We start from the raw sequence: 21453 nt of genomic DNA on the forward strand, positions 1-21453 counted from the left end.
TATATACTAAATGATTTCATCTTGTACAGTTTGCAGCAGATGTGGTTTATGAACTCTGACTAGTACACTCTCTGACTATCCAATCTTCTAGAGGCCCTTGGAGTGGCCAAATCAAAATCCGATTGGATTAAGCAACAGCTGCAAGCAATTTGGAGTTTACGCTAAAGAAGCATGCACACAGATGCTGATTGTGAAGGCCTTGTGGCAGACAGATACATTTGACCCCAACACATGATGTGGCTGAAATCTGATTGGATAGAAACTCCAATGCAAACTTATGATTGGGTGTGCGGTTTCTTGAAGCAGTGCATCGGCAAAAAGTGCTATGAAATAAAGACTATTTGGAATAATTTATTATATATTCTTGGACAAAAAATTAATTAAAATGTAAGTCAGTGATTCAGAGTTTAGGCCAGCAAAATAGGCCATTAGGCCAGCAAAGAAGGCCGTCTAAACTCATGTCAAGTCAAGTTTATTTCTATAGCGCTTTTCACAAAAAACATTGTCTCAAAGCAGCTATACAGAATTTCAAGAGTTGGTGAATGGTGTGTATATATCCCTGATGAACAGCCATGGCAACTGTGGCAAGGAAATCCTCCCTTAGATGTTATAAGGAAGAAACCTTGAGAGAAACCAGACTCAAAAAGAAAACCCATACTCATCCTCACCATAATGCAGAATCAGTGGGTGCAGTTAATGCATAAAAAACCTGCAACTGAAACAAGTGTGGGGAAATTAGCATAGGCTTAAATAGTCCTTTTGTAAATAAAAATGAAACACACTGCAAACTGTGAATGTCAATAAAATAGAAATAACATGTAAAAAATACATTTCTTTTTTGTGTGAGCCTGTACCAAATGATCCACAGCCTAGTACTGATCTGAGGCTTGGTGGTAGGGGACCCTTGCTGTATACTACACATTTTACCATACCAAACAAAAACACATCACATATTTTAATGTCAGCAATAGCCAGCAAAGCCAATTTTACATTTTACATTTACTGCATTTAGCAGCCGCCCTTATCCAGAGTCATGTACAAATGTGCTTCAAAGTCTCTATCAATAAAAAAATCAACACTGGTTCACTAGGTTGCAAAGCTAGGATATTATAAACCTAAAACTCTGTCCTTTTTTTTTAAACATAAGAAATAAAACTCGTCGTTTAGGATAGGCAGTGACTCAGCTGTTCTCACATCTAGGGGAAGTTCATTCCACCACCATAGTGCCAGAACAGAAAATCTTGATATATATTCTCATCTAGCTATTTTTTATGCTATGTAACATCTACTCATGTTACAAAAAGATGACACCCAAAACGCCTTTAAAAATTTTATATAATTGACAGTTAACAAATAGAAAACTTTTCAACACCAATGATTGTTCACCTGAGATTACTTAGACTTATGTTACAAAAGAAAATAAATATTCATTATAATGGGAGGTTTTTTAATTTTCAAATGCTTTTGGTAATGTTAAAATTTCTTTATGAGATCTTAATTTGTACTTTAATATGGTGCACTTACATAAAGATTTGGACAAAGTCTCAACAATCTGATTTATTTATTTGTTTGTTTGTTTGTTTAATCCAGAATTATAGTCCCTAGACTGCAACTTAATATTAAAGTAAACCCAGTGTTGCATTTCACATCTGTTTGGTTATTGCCTGAGAAATTATTGCAACAGCTGCAATTGCAAGGGCGATTTGTGATGCAAACACATTGCCTTTAACACTGCACTAAATAAACAACTAGCTTCCCAGAATAGATCAGTGATTGCCCTGCCTGAGTAACCTGATGTCTATGTCAGTGTGGGTTGTAAATAAGGTATATAGAGCATATAAAAGGTCTACATGTACATTAAATATGAAAATAACCGCAAAAACAACAATTTAAGAACCCAATTGATATGGTAATATGGCACCCTTAATAGCAGACCAACACATCTGTGGGTGAGCAAAAGCTTTGGAACTGTCATAAAATTCTGGGTTTGAAAGTAAGAGACCCACTGACATCGCCATTCTTCATTTATGATGTTTTTCAGGCTTGTATTGCAGTTTGATTTAGTTGGTGTTTGTTGCTTTCCGGAGGTGAAATTTAAGCTCAGTTGAGTTATCAGTTTTGCTGATTTGGCAGTATGTTTTAGGTCAGTGTCCTGCTACCTGATAAAATTTCTTTAAATACGATTCGGTGGATTTCTTTGCAAATCAGCAGACAAAATGTTTCTGTACACTTCTAACTTGAGTTTGCTAATTTCATCATGAGTTACAACATAAGTAATAATTAGCAAGCCTGTTCCAGTATCCGCCATGCAAGCTCTTATATTTAGGATCATGATAAGATCCTTTCTTTTTTAACATTTTGGCCTTCTATCACCTAGGTATATAAAAGTATATTTTATATATTTTTTGAATATCTAGGTTCCAGAATGTTTGTGGCTCATCTCTATATTTCTTTGCAAGTTTCATTCTATCCTTTCCATTTCTTACTGCAGATAAGAAGTTTATGGTATAGCCTTGAAATTTCTTCTCTTGTTTAAATGGTGAATTGTAAAAGCTTCACCCCTGCCCTTTGGAGGTTGTTGGCAATGACACTGTTGTTTCTTCACAGAATTTACAATGTTTCCATCATACATTGCTATTGATTTTCTTGGTCTACAGTGGTTTTCAATCTTTAATCTTCAATGGCTGTTCAATGGCTCTAATTGATTTACTCTCTTTTCTCAGCTTTTTAATTTATGTTTGTTCACATGTAAAACCTAGAACTAAGAGTAGACATTCAGGGCTATTAATTGTTTAAACAATCAGTTTAACTGAGTCCACCTCAATGACAAGAAACAGTTAGTTGTCACCTGCTGTTTGTTTACTTGAAAGGTGTCATGTTCTAAGTTGTGTAACATATCTAGATGAACTGTATATAAATAAATAAAAGATAGATTTCTGAGATGCTGTTATATTCAGTTTTCTCACTCATTCTCACATCTATATCCATCACTACTAATACTAATAGTGACGATGATGATGATGATGATGATGGTGATGATGATGGTGATATAGCGTCACCAGCTGGAAGCTGGCCTGAACTGAAGGTAGGGTGGGTGAAACCATTAGTGATGAAATAGGGGGAGGCGCTCTGTGCTTCTCCTCGATTTTACCCTGTTGCTCAAAATATTGAAATGTTGCACTTGAACTTTGTGACCGGACTAAAAACTTTTTCTCGCTCTTGGAGAAAAAAAAAAGAGTTTCTAAGCTGAGACAGATATCTGACATGTAGAATGAGAATGATTCCGCTAGGCGCCTCTGAGAAGTTTTTGGTATGAACTTTTATTTATTTTTTTGCTAACGTTTCCGTTGTTTTGTGACGTCACCGTGTTTTGAGCGGAGCGGTTTGTATCATCAGCTGATAAACACAACATTAAACACGAGGTCTTTTAGAAGCGGGAGTACTGATGTTAAAATGCACAAGATTGTCAAAAACGAGACACAAACACTCGAGTTTCACTTTATCTTGTCGGAGAAAACCGTACAGCCGTCTCAGGTTACCAGAGGGATCAGCTAAAGGTAGGAATTATGTGTAAGCAACACACTTGTCTGAAAGTCCACATCCTTATGAGTTTAATGTCTATAAATGCATTCTTTACATTAGTTTAATATTATTACAATATTAAGGAGTAATTAATTAATGTACAAGCAGAAAAATAGAACATATTGACAGATTAATAAGCTAAAGCCATGTGTACATATGAGTTATTTGAAAATGCTTTAATCAACTTCAGATATAGCAAAGAACTAACTTTTAAAATTTGTTATTTCCTATTGTTTGATATTGATGTACAAATTAATCGATTTTATATAAAATCATGAATCCCACTGATTTGAAATGAAATTTCAATTTCTAAATCTGAGGGAAAATCTGATCTATATGAGGGCTGCAACTTTTTTGATAATTGATAAAAAAAAAAAAATTTTGAAATGAGATATTTTGCTGACATCTGATAATCCTAATTCATGTAGTGTACTTAAAAAATGCAAAAGCCAAATATTGAGATGAACTATCTTTAATTATACGCTTATAGTAGCTGCTTGTTGAGGTGTGCATGGGGGATTTCTCCTTTGAAACTTAACGAATGCTGGTTTGTTTCTTTTTTGTAAAAAGAGCAAATGTTTATGCAAGGTGGAGCAATTTGTGTAAATCAACATTTCTATTATTTGTATATTATATACAGCATAGTTTTTACAATTTGTAAAAAAATGCATAGACATTTTGTTCAGTAGTGAAGATCTAAGCATCTGAAATGTATCATGAATTTAATTTTGTATAATAATTAAGTGATCTATGCATATATTGAATAAACAAACATTGAAAACAAGCATTTGAATGTATAGTAAAGCCGCAGTGCATCACGTTAGAAAACAGATAAGTTTACTGTTTTATTAGACAAATGCTATAAAAAGAGAATGGAATGAAAAAACGCAGCAAGCTAACAGGTCTGATTTAAATAAAAAAAGGAAAAATTTGCATTGGTGTACAGATGCATAATCATTTGTTGAAAACCACAACGGTGACTAAAAATGTAATCGTTTACTGCTGCTGTTATTCGCTGCTTTTAGATTTAGTGTTTGTTCGCACTGTTTTAATTAAATCCATCACTATGTCGTGAGCGAACTGATTGCGCAACCTGATGCTAAGGATTCACGACAGAACAGATCCAGTGCTACTGTTCTGAAGTTAGAAACAAACAGTTTACACAATAGCACTTCATTAAACTCATCGTGCTGATGTTTCATCTTCATCCGTGACACCACTGTGTTTTTTTCATGTGCTGGTGCATTACTGTGGTAATTCCATCCCACGCACGCTCTGTTTTGCATAACTTCCAGGTTACAGTCTTCTTTGTTGCGTTTAATATAAAATGCTCCCATGACTTGTCACGCACACATTTTCCTGCTGCCGCTTAACCCGTATTATCCGCCATTTTTCATTTCATTGTGTTTGTGAATGTTGGGCAGGGCTGGGGGAGACAAGCGGTAAGAAACACACACCTGTTGGTAATGTACCTATAAGAGTATGAACGTGTGAACGTGTGCATGAGAAAGTGAAAGTAAACTACTTGCCTAAAAAAACCTTGTTCTGCCAAAACTGGTCATACTTACATTTTTAAAGGCCAATTACACTTATTTCTGTTCCAATTAAAATGGTCATTTTTGTTTTGCTTCTAAATGATTAAGTTTTGCATATTATAATTCCATCGATACTTACATTTATGGTAAGTTGAGGGTTAAGGGCCTTGCTCAAGAGCCTAGCAGTGGCAGCTTGGTGGTTCTGAGATTTAAACTTGTGACCTTAGCCACAGTCTAATGCCTTAGCCACTGAGCTACCACTATTTGTAGGGACCAGGCAATAAGAGCTACAATAGCTAAATAATATGTACTATAAAGTCATTTTTTTTTTTAAACTACTAAAAATAAAAAATTAGTAATTACATCAACAATACCTCTTAAGAATTAATATTAGTGCATTTTTATCAGAGGAAATAAAGATTACAGAAATCTTATTTCCCACAACAGAAAGGTTTGTTTCCCACAAAATTGTCAGAGATGAAAAGACAAACACATGACAACTTTGTCCATTTTCCAGACCAGCAAACATATCTAGAGCTCTTCACAATCACAAAAACCCTTTTTAACCAGGCATTAAAGATTATAGAGAAAATCTGAACTTTTATGGTGTTTTTTCCCTTTTTGCATGTCAGCTGACCTCAGTGTTCTCTATCACCAGAGTAAAATGGAGGCTACATACTGGGATGTGATTTTTGGGATCCTCCAGATGTGGTTGTGTGCAGTGATGGGGCTCATCGTGTTTCCTGCCATGTTTGGGGTTTCGCTGGGCTTCACTGATCTCTACATTAAAATGCTGGTCAAAATACTGGAGGTAAAGCTGAGAACATCTCAGGGGCTTTTAGATTAACTTTACAAATGAAGACTGGTGTGTACATCATGACACTATTTTTTGAAGAGTTAATATAATTACAGACGGTTCAGATTGGCCAAAGCATTAAATGTCCAAAGAATCCCCTTTACCCCATCGTAGTCAGTCAAACAGTGCATGTTGGGTGCATGGTGCCTGTTTGTTAGTCTTCCTAAGCCAACATTTTGTCCATAAATAAATGGCTGAATCTCAGAAGGACATTGCAATGCACCATAATTCCAATCTAAAATAAGCATTTTACTAAACAGGCATTGCATTATTATCAGTATCACTTCCATCTTAAAAAGGCAAAAAATAATCTTAGTAGATTCCTTAAAGAAATCATCAGACCCTAACCCAGATCAAACATAATGTAATATGCTGTAGCCAGTGTGTGAGGATGTTTGTTAAAGGTCATCCAAAAATAAATTGTTTTGTGGGCAGTGGGCCACCCGGAGGATCCAGAGAGGGCAAAAGAAACAGCTTGAACTGCCAGCACATCTCCCCAATGGTGAGTATGTTTTTACTGTCAGAACCTTTAAAGCATAAGAAACCTAAGGATTGTTCTCTTGTCATTTTCATGTCTGCAGAAATTTTTTTGTTTTGTTTTGTTTAATAGGAAATAAAAAAAGAGATATTTTTCCTAAAAGCACTGTAGGAACACTTACACTATATATATATATATATATATATATATATATATATATATATATATATATATATATATAAGTGTCTCTTTTTTGTCTTTTGTGCTTTCTTTTGTCTATTTATCTGCAGCGTCTGAAGTGTTGTTAAATACCAACAACTCTTGTTTATATGTTTCCCACTTAATTCTCTAATGCATTGGTTCTGCAAGTAGCTCTGCAAAAAATCTTAGAATCATAATTGCTACTTACATTATGCAGTTAAAGATAGTGTCCTATTTGATCTGAAAGGTTAAAATAAACATAATGAATGCAAGCCTAACCTAATCATGCAACATTTTTGCATGCTTCTACAGGATCCATGGATGATGCGTATTTCAAACCTGTAGCTTTTTTTATGTTAAAACCGAAACCGCATTATATTGTGAAAATATACACTTATTATACGCATTGAGTAAAGTTATTACTTTGATAGTTTGTTTATTGGAAAAAATCTTGACACCAAGCAAATGCAGTATTGCAGTAAGTCAATCATTTCGTCATTGCCAAGTTCAGCTGAACTTTAACCATCTTAAAAAACACAGTAATCATCTCCAGAGACTGTGTTTCATTACAGGGGGTTGTATTATTCTAAACCAGGATAGAGTTAGAGGTTTGTTGACTATGGCACATTAACTTTTACAGAAGAAGAACATCAATAATTGGGAGCAAAAATCTTTTAAATGTAATTTTTTTTTTTTAACAATTATTAATGATTGAAGGGACAAGAATGATGGCTGTTATTTAAATTACAATGCTTATATTGAGTATATATTACAACAAATCAACATTGTTTGCAGAGCAAAAACGATACATCACAAGCGAACTACATGACATTGCAAAGACCACACTTTTGTCGCCTTCCATTCTAAATATTGTCACTTGCATTATAAAAGTAATAATATTAATAACAAATTTTGTTGTTAATAACAACAATAATAATATCTCTTCTTGGATCACCCCTAAATTCAAAGCAATGTCATTCTCCTTACTGATCATTTCAGGAATTATACAGAAGAACGATGGTTCTATGAAAGAAGAGATCGGGGAACTGCGACGCTCTCATCCAAAGTCTCTGAACGGGGGAGACTTTATGCTGTCTGACGTCTTTTATTTTTGCAAGAAGGGTATCGCGAGCATCGTGGAGGATGAAGTCACTCAGCGATTTACATCAGAAGAGCTTGCTTCATGGAACCTCCTGACTCGCACTAACAACAACTTCCACTACATCAGTGTGCGACTTACTGTTATATGGGGTCTGGGAGTGTTTATTCGCTACTGTGTGCTCCTGCCACTCAGGTGAGGATCCTATAACTGAAAGCCCAATGGGATTATCTACTAATATATAAAAAATCTGACTCTAAATAATAAGTAAGAACTCACACTGCACAGAAATGATCTGTCTTTCTCAAGCATGTTTAAATGTCAGTAGCATTCAATGGCCTTAGGAATGAATGCTTTTTAAAAAAATACTTAACTATGAAAAAAAGTACCTTTCCTTCTTAGAGAATCAAGAAGGTTTCCTTTTTAGCTACATTACCTCTTTGTAAATTAACAGGGTCACCTTGGCTGCAATTGGACTGAGCTGGCTGGTGATCGGCACAACGCTTGTAGGTCTGCTACCCAGCAGCAGGTAATTTTTGGTTAAAAATAACATGAACATGGTGTTGTTTTCTATGAATAGTGTATGAAACAGATGACTGGCAACTAAAATCACATGTTTCTTATAAGAACAATTAGGTTTATTTGAAGTTGGACTGTGTGTTAATGGTAAAATATGTCTCCTCCAGTGTGAAAGAATGGTTGAGTGATCTGATTCACATTACGTGCTACAGGATCTGTGCCAGAGGACTGTCAGCCAACATCCGCTACCACAATAAGTGTGTAACTGTTTAGAATTTTTCTTTATTTAATTACACTCCTTTGAAATGCTGATGTCATGTATGTTTATTATTGCAGAGAAAACCGTCCGAAAAAAGGTGGAATTTGTGTGGCTAACCACACCTCTCCTATTGATGTCGTCATTTTGGCGAATGATGGATGTTATGCCATGGTAAGCATTATCAAATGGGGTTTAATATCAACAATATTTATTTACCATAACAGTAGTACTAAGTCTCACAGTAGAAGCAGAATTTGGGGATAGGAACTTTTAGGATTTGGAAAAAGGAGTAGGTACTGGTTAGCTTTAGAACAATAGCAAGATTTTGTTAGTTCTAGGATTCCATAGAACAACTAGGGTTAGTAGAATGGGACCGGGTGTTTGTAGAACAAGGAACAAGCTTATTAGACTTGTGATGGGAAAATATTTGCATGCCTAAGGATGAGCTGGTTCGACACAGTGAAATGAGTAGGGGCATGTAAGGTTCAGGCTAGGAACCTTGTAGGCATCAAGTTGTGAGCAGGAGATTGTAAACAGGATCATGGCAGTTATATGAGGTCAGAGGCTTCAGGATTAAGCAGGATTTTGTAGACCAGTGGGACAATAGCAGAAGAAATGGGACGAAAGCTTAAGAAACGCAGTATTAGGAGGCAGCGAGCCACGTTACAGGAACAGGAGCTTTAGAAGCAACATGGGAATATAAGTTTGTGGGCACGGATGAGCTTGTAATTGTTAAGACATGCTTACTACTTTTGTAAGTAGCTCTGAATTAGGACATCTGATGTCATCAATATTAGACTGGAACATTGTAGGCCTTCTGACAAAAACAGAATGTGTAGAGTTCAAGACAGGAACATAAATATTGTGTCAGGAGCAGAAATGTTTGTATGTAGGCCCTGCTATGTTGTGAAGATGTCTGATCTGTCTATAGGTGGGGCAGGTCCATGGAGGGATAATGGGTGTCATTCAGAGAGCAATGGTTCAATCATGTCCACATGTGTGGTTTGAGAGGTCGGAGATGAAGGACCGCCATGCAGTGGCCAAAAGGTAACAAAACAAATTATGTTGAACCAGTAAAAATCTATTTTTAAAGACACAGTGCAAATGCTTTATTGCAGTAATCTGACCTGTTATTGATAAACTCGTGTGAACTAAGGTGTTTTTGACACATACTGTTCCTTTTTTGTGCTGCAGGCTGAGAGATCATGTTAATGACAAAACCAAGCTGCCAATTCTTATCTTCCCAGAGGGTAAAGACTGTTATGCTTTATTTCTATATTGCATTATTTGAGGTACACTTTATTAGAGCAATGCCTCTACATGCTTCTAGATAAGAATAGATTTTAAATGAAGACATCACACCATAGTATTCACAGGTTAAAGAGTTTAAAAGGTGAGTGAAGCTCAAATAAATAAACCAGTCAATTTAAAATCAGATTTGGGAAATCAAGGTGATAGGAAGCCGAGAGGAAGGCAGTGAATTATTGTAGTTTGCATTTTTTGACTGCCAGGTGCATTAGTAACTCCATGGAAAAGAAAAAAAAAAGTGGAGCGGTGCAACATGCTTGAAGGTGTGCATGTAAATTCTTCTAGTATCTACATTTCAAACGTCTGTCATGGAAGCCATGGAAGCTTTTCTCTTAAGAAACCTGATAATTACAGTAAATAAGCATAATGTAAATGTATATATAAATAAATGTAAAAACTAAGCATATACAAACCCCAACTGGCTTGAAGGGTGTTAGAGGGAATGTCAGTTTGCATAAGTAAGTTCACATGACCTACGCAACTGTCGGTCATCTGATATTTTTGTTTGGGTCAGAAGACACTTGTGGTGTATTTTTGGGTGATAATTTACATCAGCTTACTGTTACAAAGCAAAGATGTTAATTATTATTATTATTATTATTATTATTATTACTGCTGAATTATTACTTTCTCTTATAAATTAGTTCACAGCAGGACCAGCGTTTGTGAGCTGGTCTTGGATAGACATTAGTGAAAAATGTACAATCTAGGGGTGACAGTAAATGCTCTCATTTTGCCAGAACTGACAGTCTTTACTGTTTGGTTAATACAGCTGTACTGGACAGTGTTTAATGCATAGTTGATGATTACAGAGTCCAGGACAGTTAGAATGGCCATTTTCTTTCCTCTGAGCATCCATTTCATTGATAGTCAGCAGCATATAAAGACAGTTTGGCCAAAGTGTTCTTTTAAAACATCTATTAAAGAGGCTTTATGGTGCAGTAATTGCAGGTGGCTGCTTTGTTCAGATCTGCTACTTCAGCATTTCTACCTGAGCTGGAAGGCTCACGACTTTTTCCCAGGAGCATTAATTTGGGTAGGAGTTGGCAGTATTACTGCATTGTACTGTGTATCAAAGGCTAAAAAATGCTAATAAGCTCTGACTTCTTTCACTGAAGGACTGCAGAGTCGGGAGAAAATAAATGAACCCTTGTGGTAATACAGATGAGTGTAAATTATTTGTCTCAAGTATTATGAGGTAGACAAAGTTCTTTTTATTTGAAGTAGTCTTCTTTTGTTTTTTACTGAAGCTATGCCGCTACTGTAGCTAATAAATTAGGGAAGCTTGCAGCCTCTGCACAACCTGGCCTAAGGAATAATGTCTGCAAGATAAAATATATAGCAATCAAATCAAGTGCTAAATGTTTATGCCCACCTCTCTGAAAGAACAATTTTGAAAGTTAATCAACTTTTTAGAATGGTGCTAGGACTGTTTTTGTTTCTCTGATGTCCTGTTAAGTATTACTGGAATATTAGCAACATGCTTGCAAGGCAGTTTTGTGACACCTGTTTAGCAGTACTAAATCAAGCACTGGATAATCACGAGTTTTGTACATGGGCTTTGCTAGCAATCTAGCTTGCTTGCTAACCTGTCTCAGATGGTTTATAGCATCTTCCTCACCTGAAACTTTTTTGTAGCATGTAATGTAGCCATAAACACTGACTGAGTTTTGCAAAAAGATAATTGTGTGTGTAATAGAAATGCTGTAATCTTGATGGTGTAAGGAGTGTAACAAACAACAGAAACTCCTTTCTATTTAAACGATTCAGAAGTGAATCAAAGGATGTAAATATATCTTTATATATGATATATATATATATTTCATGAGCACCAAATTTTGTGTTAATGCTTCTTTGTCTTCTCATGACAGGAACCTGCATCAATAACACGTCTGTCATGATGTTTAAAAAGGGAAGTTTTGAAATTGGAGCGACGATTTATCCTGTAGCAATTAAGGTATTTCTGCCCCACACCGTCAATTTAAGGGCCCCTAAATGATTTAAGCTGTTTTACCTACACCATGATGTCCATCTCTTTCTGTCTCTCTCTCTCTCTCTCTCTCTCTCTCTCTCTCTCTCTCTCTCTCTCCTTTCTCCCTCTCTTTCTCCTCTCTCCCTCTCTCCCTCTCTCCCTCTCTCTCTCAGTATGACCCTCAATTTGGAGATGCATTCTGGAACAGTGCAAAGTATAACATGGTGAGCTACCTCCTCAGGATGATGACCAGCTGGGCCATAGTGTGTAATGTCTGGTACCTTCCCCCTATGAATCGCCTGGTAGGAAAAGAAACTGTGATAATGCACAGTTGCACATAATGAATGCTTAAATCCATAGGTCATGTTTGGTTTTTTTGCTGATTGGCTTTTTTTTTTTTTTTTTTTTAGGATGGAGAGGATGCTGTAAGCTTTGCCAATAGAGTGAAATCAGCTATAGCACGACAGGAAGCCTGGTTGATCTATCATGGTGAGAATACAGTTCATCCCTATCACAACGCGGTACACCAGATATCTTTTTTTATGTTTCGTGTGCTTGAGTTTTTAAATACTTTTGAGCATTAAAATAAGCACATTTATGAAGAATACTTACACCATGCGAATTAGTCAAGGTTTTTGGTGTGCAATATTGAATTCTTTCCAATCTTTTCCTTTAACTCTCCCTTTTATAGATTTGAATGATGGTTAGCATAACCCTAATCTAACTAGCATTGCGAGCCTAACAAGGGCAATTTTTTTCAACCAGTTCATTTATCTGTTTATATTAGAGTAGACATCTTAACATTGTTCATATAAATTATTTAATAGAAATCATATAATTGCATATTCATAATGATGGAAAAGTGTATTTTGGGTCTGTGGCATACGTATGGAAGTTTGTACTTTTATGGGGTAAGGAGAACAAACTGTATACTTGCTGAAGTATTGATTTAAATGTTGTGTGGCCTGTGTCGCAGGGACGGAGGATTAAAGCGAGAGAAGGTCAAACAATCGTTAAAAGAGGAACAACAGAAAATGTACAGCAGTATGATTGTGGGAGAGGACTGAAAGACACACGTTCATGTTTTCTTCATGTTGTCTGTTTTTTGACCCAGATGGAAGACCTTAATGGACTAAGTTACACAGAATCACTGTAATGAATCTTTTATTCACAGTGAGTGATTGCGGTAAAAGGTATGAACCACTGAGGTGGTTCCACGGAGGTCAATTCTCCGTAGATGAAGTCAGTTGGAGGGTGTGTAGGCCTAATGTATTTTAAATGCCTCAGTGGAAACATTCTCATATGCTTATACTTTTCAACAAAAAAAAAAAAATTTGCTATGCTTATTGATTAAATAATGTTTTTAAATAGATTTTATACAAATTCAATGCAAAGTATTAGTAGTATGTTACTAAAACTGAATCAAGTTTAAAACACTAAAGCACATCTTTATAAAATCCCTAAAGAACTGAATGCGGGTTTGAGATTTGGACACTTTTTTTTTTTTTTTTTTTTTTGCTAAACAGTTTTATTTGGAGTCACTGTTACCACTCAAAAGTTGATTATGTTGCTATAACAGCACATGCCTAAATCTTTATTTCTTGTTATATAGTTTATGTAGTTTTATAATGAGAGAGCTTACAGTATTTCTTTCTTTTTTTTTTTTTTTTTAAGAATTAAGAATGTCACTTCATATTTTTTACATGGTTGCATGGGGACCTTTTTGCATATAGTTTTTTTGATAGTGGATGGTGTGCATGCTATTTAGAGCACTCTGTATTTTCCTTGTGATTTTAAATTCAGTGCATCTGGTCAGAAATGCTGCTCTGTGATATTCACACGGACTTTGCTGTTCAGCTGTTCCTTTGTGAACTGTTTAAGTATCACGGGTTCTTTTAACTCATATGTTGTTTTATTTGTGTTGCCAGGAATTATGTAATAAGTATGTCTGTCTTTTTACAGCATATGTTTTCCAAGTCGCTTTTAGATTAGTCTTTTTTTGTTACGAGTTCATGAAGTGATTTTGTTTTTTGACTTTGTTTTTGTTATGAGACCACTAGAGGTCAGTCTAAACCAAGAAAGGAAAATGTCCAACAATTTACCTTTTCAGTTTTGTCTAGTTACAGATTTTATCACTTGTTTCAGAGAGTTTCTCAGATCAAAATGAAATTCTCAAAACTGCTTGTTTAACCTCCACATCATTTAGTCACTTGTGCACATCATAAAAGCATTTCTCGTTGTTTTGATCAAACTGTGAATGCTTTGTAACATTCAATAAATCGATTGTGTACAATCGTCTGCTGTTTCCTGTTTCAAACATCAGTTGTTTGTCATTAAAGTTGTTGATTCAAATATATAATACTGGTTGCAGATTAATAATCTTAACCCTTAAAATATTTAGGCATTTAGGTTCATTGCATAAGTCATTGAATGCAAAATGGTTTAACTGGTTGTCATCATCTGCCATCTTAAATTTCTATTAAACCTTTTTTTGTAAATGTGTCTTAAATTGATGAATTGTGCAGATGAATCTCGAATTTCACTAAAGAAGAGGAATGTATGCCATCAGATCGAACAATGATCAACTAGTTCTCTAAAAAAAAGGTCAAAGGTGAATCTCGTGAACCTTTAATTAGCAAGCATATACACACTGAACCAAACACAGAATTACAATTTCTAAAAATGGATTAACAACCAAGAAACAAAAGGACACTATTATAGTACAGTAAAAGTGTGAATCCTGTCCAGTCTCTTGCAATCAAATAAATAAATTTGTGCTGTTAAAATTCATATATGCCATACAGAAGTTGTTTAACTTTGTGCATTTTAATTCAGACAAAATGACTAAACATATTGATGACCTTGTTTGTAAACAACGACAAAAGGACTTGTCATTCTTGTCATTCATTGACCCAAATACTAACTTTTAAGAGATGAACTGAGGATTTCAAGAAAATGACAGGCTTTTGCAGTAATCCAACGTGTTGTGCTGTTTGTACAAATTGTTCTGAGAATGCACAAATATTAAGGATGATTCCAGACATGCTTCAAAGCAACTGAGAAAAACTGTAAGAGTCCCAGCAAGGACCTACAACTTCAGGAAAATGTTTGGGTTCTTAGAGCAAAACATTTATCTGCTAAAAAGAGAATTTTATTCAGAAATTGCCAAATGTATTTACTGACATACGACATCATTAACTATAAAACAACTTTCAACCAAACGGATTTTTGTGAGAACTTGTTTGACACAATATACAGAAGTGAATTTGGCCAAATAGAAATAAAGCAAGGTCAGCTAACGTATATAGAAATAGATATAAACCTATAATAAGTAATAAAGGATTTCATAACAGTTTAACATGAGATTAGATTCAACTTAATTGTCATTGTGGAAGGTACAGAGCCAACGAAATGCATTTAGCATCTAACCAGAAGTGCATAAGTGGCATATTTACAATAAATAGCAATAAGATAAATAGGGCACGAGGTCCATATGTACAAGGATGAGGTGATTAATGTACAAAAGGTGCAGTAGGTAATAATATATATGGTGTATATAGTAATATACTATATACTGTGTAAAGATTATGCTTAGATAGACATGTCAGAAAATAATATACTTAAATGACATGATTAGATTAGATTCAACTTTATTGACATTGTGCATGGTATGTGTACAGAGCCAATGAAATGCAGTTAGCATCTAACCAGAAGTGCATAAGTGGCCTATTTACAATAGATTACAGTAGATAAATAAGGTATGAGGTCCATATATACAGGGATGAGGGTAAATAATGTAAAGAAGGTGCAGTAGAATCTGTGTGTGAGAACTGCTGCTGGTGAAAGGCCTCAGTCCCATGATCTAGTCATGTACAAGTATGAATGTATGTATAATACAGTATATACAATATAAATGAGCGAAATGTACAGTAGTGCAAATGAGATACGGTCATATCAAATACACGATGGAAAATGCTGACTTTCAGTTTTTCCAATATTACCATGCTAGCTCATTATATTATAATGCCTGGTAATGAAGATTTTTTTTATTTTATTTTTTATTTAATGTATAGCCCTGCCTTTAAGCATTATTTCATACCCCATCACCTGAATTTGTTGCTATAGAAAAATAAATCATAATTTTTTTTTCCCAAGCTGGTTAAGGTTCATACAAGTACAATTAATTCAAACTTGCTGTGTCATAAAGTTAAAAGAAGTAAAGGAAGAATATAGGAAGTATAGGAAGAAAATTGCTGAATTTCTTATAATATATTCTGAAGAACCATACAGCTTAAAAATATAAAAGTAATATAACATCTTACAATAAAAACTTTGGAGCGATAAATAATTTCTGTGCTATTTGAAGGAGCACTTTTTACATTTATGCTTATTTTACTAGTAGTTACTACAAATCTTTTTTTATTATTAAATCTAATAAATCTGTGTCGGTGTGATATACGCTTTGTTTCACCATAATTTACAATACCAGTGCTGAACTTGTTTGGCAATAGGTTACAGATAACCACAATTAATAGTTTTATATATTTTAATTATCTTTACTGTTTTATTTGGGGTAAATAATTTTTTCGCAGCACAGAAAGTTTCAATAACTTGGTCAGTAGAGGCGAGTTTGAAGAAACAATGTTTTAGAGTCAATGAACAAAACAGAACACTGTCCAACAATCCCACTGGTAAAATTCTTAATATTTTACTAAACTTTGTTGCCAATCGGACAATCATTAGTAGTCTTACCAAAACACAGGCTTTGGTCAAGGTCTAGATGCTTTTAGTGACTTCATTTAAAATAAAGATTCCAATAACAAAACTAGCGACTGTTTGAGCAGTGGTTAGTAACTGTCCTGCACAGATCTTCAGCTCACTTTCCTGATGCTGGTTATATGGGCTAAAGGAGCAGGTTCGCACGCCCCAGCATCAATGTGTAAAGCCAATTTTCCCAACATTCAATCACTGATCACCATTGTTTGTCCACCTGTCCACTTTGCTGTAGACACCATCTTAGTGACCTTCACAGCAATTCAGTAAAAATGCAAATGTGTAATAATATAAAAAAAAATACTATACAGTAAAAAAAAAAGTTTTTGTGTCTTTTGAGTCTTTGTGTCTATTTCCTGCCTGCTCACTTAAACTACTTCCTTTTGTCTGTGTTGTTTTCAAAAAACTGTTTTATTACTGTTTTATTACTGGTTTATTTATTTCTATAAGAAATAAATTATAATCTGTTATTTCCATTCTAATACATCACTGTTCTGTTCTAGCTCCTGAGACTCAAACAATAAAAACAATCACTCTATAGTCAAGAAATTATCCCCAAAGCCAGATGATGCCACATTCATCAATGGCTGGAAGTCAAGAGAGCAAAACTGGACATGTTCAGTCCAGGTGGGTTCTGCTCTGCTCTGCTCTGCTCTGTTCTGCTCTGCTCTGCTCTGTTTTGCTCCGTTCCGTTCCATTCCATTCTGTTCTGTTCTGTTCTGCTCTGTTCTCTTCTGCTCTGTTCTGCTCTTTTCTGCTCTGTTTTGCTCTGTTTTGCTCTGTTTCATTCTGTTCTGTTCTGTTCTGTTCTGTTCTGTTCTGTTCTGCTCTATTCTGTTCTGTTCTCTTCTGCTTTGTTCTGTTCTGTTCTGCTCTGCTCTGCTCTGCTCTGTTCCTTTCTGCTCTGTTCTTTTCTGCTCTGTTCTGTTCTGTTCTGCTCTGTTTCATTCTGTTATGTTCTATTCTGTTCTGTTCTGTTCTGCTCTGCTCTGCTCTGCTCTGCTCTGCTCTATTCTGCTCTGTTCTATTCTGCTCTGCTCTGCTCTGTTCTGTTCTGCTCTGTTTAGTTCTGCTCTGTTCTGCTCTGTTCTGTTCTGTTTTGCTCTTCTTTTTTTCTGTTTTGCTCTTCTTTTTTTCTGTTTTGCTCTGCTTGGTTCTGCTCTGTTCTGCTCTTCTCTGTTTTGTTGGATTTAGTATATCTGATTGTCATTGCCTTCACTGAATATGCAATTTTATCACATTTTGACTTTTGAGCACACAATAGCTACATTCCCCTAAAAAATGAGTTGGCACCACTGGTCACTGAACACTGTGGTCACTAAACACATTGCTTCCAGTCTGATTGTAACCGTACAACTGACACCAAAGATTTAGTTGACACTTTTTCCCAAGACATCTGGTGTCACTCAGCATTAATGACGATAAGAGCATCATTGACTTACTGATTGCAATATTAGTGACTCGTTTAACACGTGGCTCAATTTCGACGCCTGTCGTTATAAACTCATTAGAGACCAATGACTTGGAGCAGCTTTTGGCCAAAATTAATTTTTTCTGCTCAAAAAGTTTTTGCTGACCTTAACAGAAAAACCTTATAAACGCACACCTATTGCATTTTTATAAGAACTTTCCATTGACATAATAATTAACGCAGGTGATAAATGCTATGCTACACATAAGTGTAACCATAAATTTAATCTAACCATAAAATGATCCATTAAAAAAAAATTTCAAACTGTCAGATATTTTTATCCTTTTGGGAGCATTTAATCTCCACCAAAATATTAACACACACACATAAACACACAGAGGGAGAGGGAGGTTGAGGGATGAATGCGGCGTGTTTACTGTGACGGCACTTTAATAAAGAAAGCAGTGAGTGTGAAATAGCAGCGAGTTCTTCTTTAGCACAGAGCTTAGATTTCACAGCTTTTCCTCTCTCTCTTTTCTTCCTCAGCTGCTCACATTCTGCTTTCTCTATCCTCCCTCCATCCATGGGCTTTAATAACAATCCTGCACCCTTAAATTGTTTGAGCAGAAATGTTTGTTCTCTGCTAACAGGATTGTGAATTATTAATCGGCTCCTGAAGCCGGTTTTATAACCTGATTGTTGAGGTGGGATCGTGCACCTCGATGCTCCGCCACACCATTTACTGTGATGTATGTGTCTGCACATCTTTATATCCAATTTAATGTGATTCGGATAGATTTTTTTTAGAAAGACATCATAAAAAAAAAGAAGCGTGTGTGTGACCCCTGAAGGTTCAGCTCCATGCATGAGAGACTCTATAAGCTTTATGATTGGCCATCATGTCTGGGAGAACTTGATTAGATTTTCTCTGCATCTGTTTGATCTATACAAATGTAATGCCGGTACACTCAGTAAATATGAATAAACCGCTGAATTAGATCATTTTCCCGGAGAATGGAGTTCAAACCGAACATCATTTTAAGCCCAAGACTGAGTGCTTTACCTAATCGGGAGGCCAAATGACCCTGCTTCTGCCCTACAGCCGCCATTAGTGAGAGGGAAATGCTTTTTAAATACATTCTTCTACGATCCTCTCTGTGAGCCACGTGGACGTGCTTCACTTAATGCAGGACATGGTGAAGGAACGAGAGACGGTGTCTCACAGGGACAAATCAATATAGAGTGAAATCTCCGCACACACACACACACACACACACACACACACACACACACACACACACACACACACAGACACCACATCCCGTAATAGGTCTTAATATTTGATCTGATACAAACACAACCTGATTAAATTCAATGTATCCATGCTTTTCATTAAACAATGTCACTGATGCACGCCTTGATTTCAGGAAACAATCTGTTTACAATGACTTACAATGAAAAGTCAACTTTTTGCTAATTGTAATAGTTTCACATCTCCTACTGCTGCGTTTAGTTTCTTATTGTAGTCCTTCATACACTAATACTATATATACGGCTTTGTGAGTTCAGCCTTAACTAATCTACTTCATCTTAACTTGCCCTATGTTCACACTAACCAATAGTGACACCATTATAACTTGACATTCAATTTGAGGTTCTCTAGATTCTATGCAAACTAGGTGCTACATAGAAAAACATCAAGATTTTTTAACCCATCCTATACTGCATATAGTGTGAATTTCTAGAGTTTCCCCCTCACAACTTTAGTAGCTAGTTCCTATTTACTGATGCGCGGTTAAGCGCAAAATACAATAATAAAAAATATAATAAATGTTGTTTCATCTTATCCTGTCATATAAAATCTCTCATTGTGTTTTTATACACGTTACATATTAAAAAGCTTGTCTAAAAGTTGCAGATATCATTGCTGTCTCTGATCAGTGTAGCTAATACAGGTAGCTAGCTTTGCTAAGCCACCACTGAAACTATGACATTGAACATGTCACATGTAAATCAAACAACTGATTATCACACAGATCAATGCTTAATTTTTTTTTTTAGCAAATATGACTACAAGATGTGAATACCTTAATTTTAAACTCGTTTTCAACAACCTGAGTCTTATTTATTTTATTTATTTTTTATAAATAAACCACTGTCTTCTTTATTTCTTAGGGAAAATCTAAACTCTCTGGAAGTATGGAACCCCACTGCAAGTATGTCCCTATCAGAATGGATTCTGTGTAGAAACCCCTTATGAATTATGCAAAAGAATCTTAAAGTATTTGATAAGGAGTGTAATCACTGAATAATGCATAGTAGTTGGTAAATATGCTTTAAGATTAATTTATATATAATAATAAACTACAGTGACTCACAGTGGTAAGTGTAAGCTTAGTGGCATTTTGGCTAGCAGGTCATGAGTTCAAATCCCAGGACTAACAAACTGCCACTGTGGGTACCTGGAGTAAGGCTCTTAACCCTCAGTTGCATAAACTTAGAAAGGTATCTGCCAAATGCTGTAAATTTGAATGTATGAATTTTTTTGTGAAAGGTAGCAACATCCAGTGACATGAGTAACAGTGACCGTATGGCAGCCATATATGATTGTTTCCAGCAGCATGATAAAGTTTAGTAAAATTTACACCACCCACTTATAAAAGTTATTATGCCAACTTGGAATGTATAAATGTATGAATTCATATATATATATATATATATATATATATATATATATATATATATATATATATATATATATATATATATAAATGTATTCATATATAAGATTTCATGTGACATAGACATGCATTAGCTACCTTTACTTTTGTGTGTGTGTGTGTGTGTGTGTGTGTGTGTGTGTGTGTGTGTGTGTGTGTGTGTGTGTTTGGGGGCAGGGTGAGGGTACATAGATACACCAAAGTGTTTAAAAGTAAAATGAAAAGGTGCTTCAAAGTCTTCAAGACATTGGAGTCTCAGAAATATTCAGAGAAAAATTATTGTAGCTACTACAGTGCTACAGAAATTGTTATTCTTTTTGAGGATATTATAAATGCAAATGTTTTTAAATACATGGACACATCTTTAAAATGTTTAAAAGGGTAAACAATGGCAAACTACTGCACATTGCCTCATTAGAAAAACAAAAAACACTGATACAGAAAAGTAAATGACACTTTGTTTAATTCCTTTCTCAAAGCGAAGTACAGTGCATCACCTGCCTGTAGTTGTATTTCCACCTGAGTTGTCTCCTTCAGTGCCTGAATGAATGCTGTTTGTCAGAAATCCTTACACTGCACTGTACTGAGAGACTCCAGGAGAGGAAACACAACACCAACTCACTCCCAGCTCAGCATGATTAACATAACTTAATGAAACTGGCTATAATTGGGCTGCATCGATTTTTTTTCTCTTTTTGATTGAGACCCGATGAAGTCCTGATGTCTTTCACCACCGGGCT

General features: G+C 35.4%; 1 protein-coding gene across 1 annotated transcript; it reads left to right on the plus strand.

Moving 5' to 3' along the window:
- Positions 1-3003: 3003 nt before the first annotated feature.
- gpat3 (glycerol-3-phosphate acyltransferase 3) lies at positions 3004-14104 on the plus strand. Its single transcript, XM_046868756.1, is given in 14 exon segments — positions 3004-3557; positions 5776-5928; positions 6409-6475; positions 7652-7946; positions 8206-8280; positions 8438-8527; positions 8607-8700; positions 9461-9576; positions 9724-9779; positions 11709-11794; positions 11983-12111; positions 12220-12271; positions 12274-12298; positions 12786-14104. Coding segments are annotated over 13 exon segments (1323 nt in total). The 5' UTR covers positions 3004-3557; positions 5776-5781; the 3' UTR covers positions 12877-14104.
- Positions 14105-21453: the final 7349 nt, after the last annotated feature.

This window comes from Silurus meridionalis, chromosome 15 (assembly GCF_014805685.1).
Source record: "Silurus meridionalis isolate SWU-2019-XX chromosome 15, ASM1480568v1, whole genome shotgun sequence".
Taxonomy (NCBI): Eukaryota; Metazoa; Chordata; class Actinopteri; order Siluriformes; family Siluridae; genus Silurus; species Silurus meridionalis.